The sequence below is a fragment of the Sinocyclocheilus anshuiensis genome, unplaced genomic scaffold (genome assembly GCF_001515605.1).
Source record: "Sinocyclocheilus anshuiensis isolate Anshui unplaced genomic scaffold, SAMN03320099.WGS_v1.1 scaffold2178, whole genome shotgun sequence".
NCBI classification, from domain to species: Eukaryota; Metazoa; Chordata; class Actinopteri; order Cypriniformes; family Cyprinidae; genus Sinocyclocheilus; species Sinocyclocheilus anshuiensis.
The window spans coordinates 449,044-455,981 of NW_015559171.1; the positions used below are offsets into that span (position 1 = coordinate 449,044).

The 6,938-nt window shown below is 37.7% G+C and overlaps 1 protein-coding gene across 1 annotated transcript; it reads left to right on the forward strand.

The window, feature by feature from the left end:
- The first annotated feature begins 3,059 nt into the window (after window positions 1–3,059).
- Window positions 3,060–6,311, forward strand: LOC107681565 (nuclear factor 7, brain-like). The gene is made up of 6 exons (XM_016477874.1): window positions 3,060–3,114; window positions 3,203–3,298; window positions 3,396–3,627; window positions 3,851–3,873; window positions 3,956–4,074; window positions 5,818–6,311. The coding sequence occupies exons 2-6, from the start codon at window positions 3,258–3,260 to the stop codon at window positions 6,309–6,311; spliced, it is 909 nt and encodes a 302-aa protein (XP_016333360.1). The 5' UTR covers window positions 3,060–3,114; window positions 3,203–3,257.
- The last annotated feature ends 627 nt before the right edge of the window (window positions 6,312–6,938 follow it).

Sequence of the window (6,938 nt, forward strand, 5' to 3'; positions counted from 1 at the left end):
TTCGTTCCAAGCAAGTTCGGAGCAAACCCCTCCCTTCCATAAGCCTACTCTGCTCTGATTGGTCAGCTGGCCAAGCCTGTTGTGATTGGCACAGAGAGGAGTCCATGAGCAAGTTAGCGAGCGCTACGATTGACAAAGCACCTTTACATAAAACAATAATATAGTGCTCTAATCCGTTCTTATAATAATGACATAAAATACAAAAACACTTATGCAAGTGTGCCCACAGCTAAAGTTTAGCTGCTACACTGTGAACACTTAAAACAATAATGGTGGATACGTTAGCCGAGCCCGAGTGCTAACGTGACTAACTGATGAAACAATACAGTTTGTAAACCAAAATATGTCTACTGTAATGTTTGAAGAACGACAGACAAAAGACGCTCTGTCTTAACTTTTAATCAGAACACAGAACAGCTGTATCACAGGCGCACCAGCATAACTAACTCGCTTGTCTCTCCCGCATTAACCCTATAACTGCCGCAAATGCAAAACTGCACTATGCAAATGTGTTACCCAGTGACGTATACCGGTAACAGGGAAAGATTCGAAAATATGACGACTCGTTAAGGCGATTCAGAATTGACTCTCTCTTTTGAGAGACAATATCTTTATTTATTATGTACTTTTTTGATTAACAACTTTGCAGATTGTTTTCATTTAAGGATAGCTACGTTATAAACTGCAAAAGATATATTTTTCAAAAACCCATATGACCTGCTCTTTAAATTACTGTATTGTGACAACCCTAATGAATAAAAATAATGTATATTATATTATATTATATTATATTATATGTTGCATATAAATAAAAAAAGTGGAATTTCATTGACATCATAAATCAACAAATCATCAACCCAATTCATTAAATCACAAATTAATTCAGCTTTTGAATGAATTTAATTTTAAAATTAAATTGATTTAAGATTAATAGATTTTTTTAGTCTTAACGAGTCTTAATGTTCACATAGTCTATCAATGCATTCTTAAGGAAACTTGATAGCCAAAACAAAAGCACATTAAAATAATTTCAATATTCATGATGGCCAGCCTTAACATGTGTTATTCAGTATTAATTGTTCATTGAATCCATACTTTTGCTTATGTATAGAATATTGCTTAAAAATTGATGTGGTTCACTTTAACAACTAGTGTTTTTTTGGTTCTTGTCATCCTTAAATAGTGTCATTTCACTCATTCGCTTGTTTTCATTCTACAGTTTGTCACCCAGAGCGCTGGCCCTCTCTGTTTTCATTCAGAGCCTGAGGAAAGGGGGCCCGCAGGGGCGTGCAAGAGAGCAGCCAATGGCGACGCTGCCCTGCCCCCTGACCTTGTGCAAGAGAGGGCCTCTCGTAGACCTCAACTTCCCCTCTCTCAACACAGAACAGCTGTATCACAGGCGCACCAGCATAACTAACTCGCTTGTCTCTCCCGCATTAACCCTATAACTGCCGCAAATGCAAAACTGCACTATGCAAATGTGTTACCCAGTGACGTATACCGGTAACAGGGAAAGATTCGAAAATATGACGACTCGTTAAGGCGATTCAGAATTGACTCTTTTGAGAGACAATATCTTTATTTATCATGCACTTTTTTGATTAACAACTTTGCAGATTGTTTTCATTTAAGGATAGCTACGTTATAAACTGCAAAAGATATATTTTTCAAAAACCCATATGACCTGCTCTTTAAAGACTCTTTTAAAAGGGATTTCAAAGCACGTTTAAAAGGTGGCAATAACTCTACCTTTTGCAAGTCATTCCATGACTTAAAAGAAAAAGCATGTTTACCAAATTCTGAGTATACCTTTGGGACTCCACAATCTTGTTCTGTCCACACAGGTCATTAATTTACGGGAGTGACAAGCATTGTGACACCTGCCTCCGTTAATTGGATCGATGTATGAGCCAAGCTCAAACACCAACCCAAAGATTATTATAAGTGGACATGGCAACCCTGACTGCGACAGTTAAGGACTAAAGTGTTTATATGAAATTATAAAAAGACAAATTAATGCTTTAGTCTGACTGAAACTGAACTTCGTACGTTCATGTAAACGTACAGAGGAAATACATGCTCTCAGAGTGTTTCATGTGTATGTTGGCAATAGTCTTCAAGAACAGCAAAATGCGTCTGTCCCTCTGCGAAATAGCCTTACCAACAAAAACAAAACAAGATGTCTCTGGTGGTTTAGTTAAAATCGCCGAACATAATGATTCTTTGGTCGCTGTAATATTACTGTGGCTAAAAATAGTGGATACCAAACAGAACGTTGCTATGGTTATCATGATGTCAATCATCTAAGGCTACAGGGGCCTAATTCAGTGAGAAAAACAATACCTACATACATTTCTTTAGAAAAAGTCTTATTTATATAACCGTATTTCTTCATTTCGCTTATGACCGAAAATAAATAAATTAATACAAATAAATCTCCAACTTTGTCTTAGAACGTATTGCGTGGTTATATAATGTCACTGGTGGCGGCTATGTCAAGCAGAGAGAGCAAGCAGGTCAAGTAACTGACACGCCAAACTCTCAAAGCGGATATCTCGATATCAGTACTAAATTCAAATGAAAGTGTACAGTGCATCTGAAATTAGTAACACTTTAGAAGAAAACGAAAGCGAAAGTTCGTTCCAAATTGAAGGTGATTTTGTGTTTACAACAAATCAACAGCATTGGCTAGCGCAAGCGTTACACTGGCTGATTGAGTGGGTAGAAATGGCGTCGAAACGTCCCTTTACTGAAGAGGACTTTACGTGTCCTGTTTGCTGTGACATTTTCAGTAATCCCGTGTTGCTTCGGTGTGGCCACAGTGTGTGTAGAGACTGTATCCAACAATACTGGACGATCAAAGGTTCAAGAGAATGTCCGCTGTGCCGAAAAAGATCCACCAAGAACCCTCTGGTAAACTTGGCTCTGAAAAATTTGAGTCTCGCTTTCCTGAATTACCGGGACCCTTTAGAGGATCTGTGCGAGGTTCACCGGGAGAGACTGAGTCTGTTCTGTCTGCATGATGACGAGTTTATGTGTGTGGTTTGCAGAGAGTCACACCAACACAGAAATCACGCGTGCAGTCCTATCAGTGAGATCGCGGAGGAACGTAAGGTAGGCCTACGTCCTGGTGGTGTTTAGTGGTCTTAATCAATTTAGGCACATTTCATATTCTAACGCACTCATGTTGTCTTGATTTTAGAAAGTTTTTCGAAGTGAACTTGATCTCTTGACTAGAAAAATGAAAATTCTAGAACATGCCAAATTTGAATGCAGTCACCAGGCTGAGCACATATGTGTAAGAAGGATGAGTTTGATTTATGAGTTATTTTTTAATTAATCATGAGAATTCTATGACATTATATAACATTTCTGTATATGTATTTGGTGTTCAGCACCAGGTCTGTCACACAGAGAACTCCATCAAAAAGGACTTTTAAGCATCTTCACCAGCTTTTATATGATGAAGAAAAAGCCATGCTTGCTGCACTGAGGAAGGAAAAGAACCAGAAAACACAGCTCATGAAAAGCAAAATGGAAAAGATTAATGAAGAATTATTTTCTCTGCCAAAAACTATCAAAGAACTGAGAGGTAAATTGGATAGTGGGGACGTCCAGTTTCTTCAGGTTAGCCCTTTATTTGTTTCTTCTTCTCAATCTCTTTTTTTAAATTCTGTATAATTTTAATCAGTACAGCAAAACAACAACCTGTGAAAAGTAGTAAAAGTATGAAAACAATCTACATATTCCAATTATAAAACTGGTAATTTTTTTCTAAAATCAACTAAATCATTTAGTGTATGCTGTTCGGTCTTCATTAACTTTTTATATTTCCTACAATTTTCAATAGAGCTTCAAGGACATGTTGGAGAGGTGAGCAGGTTTACTCCCTTTCCTCTTTTTTCCCTCAGTATTGAAGTTAAGCAGCAGTGCTGACCTCTGAATGTACTTCCAGAGCCCAGAACATGAACCAAGAAACAGAAACAGTTCGAGGAGGGCTTATTGATACCGCACAATACCTGGGCAATTTGAAGTTCACAGTGTGGTCGAAAATAAGAGAGGCTATCAGTTACAGTGAGTTGATTTATAAAATATTCAGACATGTTTTCATGCACAATATAAAGCTTTTCTCTAGTGAAGCTGAAAAGCAATTATTTGCTTCATCCTACAGTCTGTGATGGTAAAGGGCCGTTCACAAGGATAATTCTGTGAGAATAGGGAAGTCCACACCACGGCTATAGCAGTAATGGCACAGAGGAACCATATCTTTAGAATCACTTTGAATGATTTTAGCTGATTAACACTAACAGCCAATCACAATCCACCAGACTCTAAAGAGCTTGAGCATTTAAAGTGGCAGACAGCATAACTGCAGCACACACTTAAAATAAACAGAAAAATATTGTGCATTGTTGTGGATGCTAATATAGTTATTGTTACAGTTATTTTTATATTAATCTTTCTTGGTGTGAACTGGCTGTAAGAGTGTTCATTATAAAAATTAAAAAAAAGGAAAAGTTTCATTTAAAACACCTCAAGTTCTTAGAAATGTACTCTTTGTATTCATGTTGGTTACATGGTTTTGTAAAACTTTTATATAATTTTCAGGAAAAGTTTCAATTTAATGATTTGTCATGTGGTGTAATCATAAAACATAATGACATTTTTCTTTACACATTGAATACATGTGGATCTTAATCATTATTTTTAAAAATCTCTTTCTTTTTTTAATAGTTCACCCAAAAATTAAAATTAGCTGAAAACGTACTCGCCCTCAGGCCATCCAAGAGGAACAGATTTGGAGAAATTTAGCATTAGATCTCTTGCTCACCAATGGATCTTCTGCAGTGAATAAGTGCCGTCAGAATGAGAGTTCAAACAGCTGATAAAACAGTTCTATAGTCAGTTCTAGTATGATCACTTGTTTTGATGCCTCCTTTGTTAACACCATGTCTGGGCGGAGAAGTGTGGTTGTGATGTTTTCTGGGAACTTGAGCTGCCTTCCTAGGTCGACGTGGAGCTGCCAGTCCTGTGCAGTGGTAAGAAGCCCTCCCACAGAGCTAGACTGATGAAGTGCTTTCTCCCCAGCTCTGATGAATGAGATGTACTGTTTGGAGGCATGCTGCTTCTTGCAAATCATCTTGGAATGCTTTGCTGATTGTGTCCCCCAAAGAACCTTAGAAGTTGGTCATGGCACAAGCGATACACCCCTTCCCCAAATGCCTTCAAACAGCAACTGAGGATGTGCTCAAATGTGCCCCTCTTTTGGCACGGTTGGCACGCTGGTGTGTCTGCCATTCCCCAGCTATGCAGATTGGCCAGGCTGGGGAGCATGTTAGAAACTGTTTGAATAAGAAACTTAATGTGTAACCATCTGGCTCTCCAGAGAGAGCTACTAAGAGATATAATATCTAGATATAATACTACTGAAAAATTATAATGCATTGGTGCATGCATTGGTGTTGTAATGCTACATTTCTCCAAATCTGTTCCAATGAAAAAACAAACTTGTTTACATCTTGGATGGCCTGAGGGTGAGTACATTTTGGACACATTTTCATTTTTGGGCGAACTATTGCTTTAAATACATTTTCAAGGTAAAAGCTATTTTTTTTATGGAATTATGACACAGTTATTATGAGGGTCTGCAGAGGTCCTCTCTGATATTTCCTTTTTTTCTTTTGGACCACATTATGATTTTAAATTTTTTCAAACATTAATAATCAGTGAAGCAGTTTTATTAAAATACTCGTTTCTAAGCATCATTGATTGATTACATTTATAATGCAACATCTTAGCACTATTCTCTGTTTTTAGCTCCTGTGGTGCTCGACCCAAACACTGCTAACTCTCAGCTTATACTCTCTGAAGATCTGACATGTGTGAGGGACCAAGATGAGCAAGAAGAGGAAGACATAGTTGGAGTGCAGCTTCCTGATAACCCGGAGAGGTTTGATAGGTGTCCCTGTGTTCTGGGCTCTGTGGGCTATTCCTCAGGGATACACATATGGGATGTGGATGTGGGAGACAGCACTTTCTGGATTCTGGGTGTCACTACAGAGTCAGCCAAGAGAAAAGGAACCAACAGCTTGCCCAGTGAGGTCTGGTGCATCGGCTATGACAGCAACACACTCAGTTTGAAGGCTCCTCGGGAGTCATGCACCTCTCTCATTTGGTGTGAGAAACCAAAGCAAGTGAGAGTGAAACTCGATTTAGATGAAGGACAGATTTCATTTTCAGATCCTCGGCAAAACACACTATCACACATTCACAACCAGATACACAGAGAAGTTCTTTCCATTCTTCTTTAGTCTGTGCAGCGTTTCTCCTCTAAGGATTCTGCCTGTGGTCAAGCTCTCTAATTAAAAGAGATATAAAGTCTGTTTAGAAGCTTTTGTAGGTTTGGCATGATGACTTTCTTGTGTCAGTTCGCAGTGTTTCTTGTCTACTTTGCCTGTGGAAGAAAATTTGTAAGGTTATAGAAAAACAGTGCAAAGTGACTGGTGATTTATCTTCTTGAACTTTGATTCAGTGTTCTTGAAGCTTTTTGCAGGTTTTTTTATATATTTATATTCAGTTTTCAAAAGTTCATTTGGTTTGCAAAGTTCACCATGATAAATCTTTATAATTCTTGAATGAACCTTGTCTTTGTCTTTCTTGTTAGCATGTTAGTGAGATGGAAATACCCGTGTGTGTGTGTGTGTGTGTGTGTGTGTGTGTTACTTGTAAGGTTTGTGTGTTACTTGTAAGGTTTAGAATAGTTATAAAATAAGTATCAATATCTAATGAAATAAGGGACAGATACTATAATACAGATATCATAGTAATAGGAATAATTAACAGCAATGAATTTAATTTCTAGGTATTTCTTTTGATATCTGCACCACAAATTCCCATAAAATTCAAAAGCAATAAAAGTAACAATGAAATCATATATA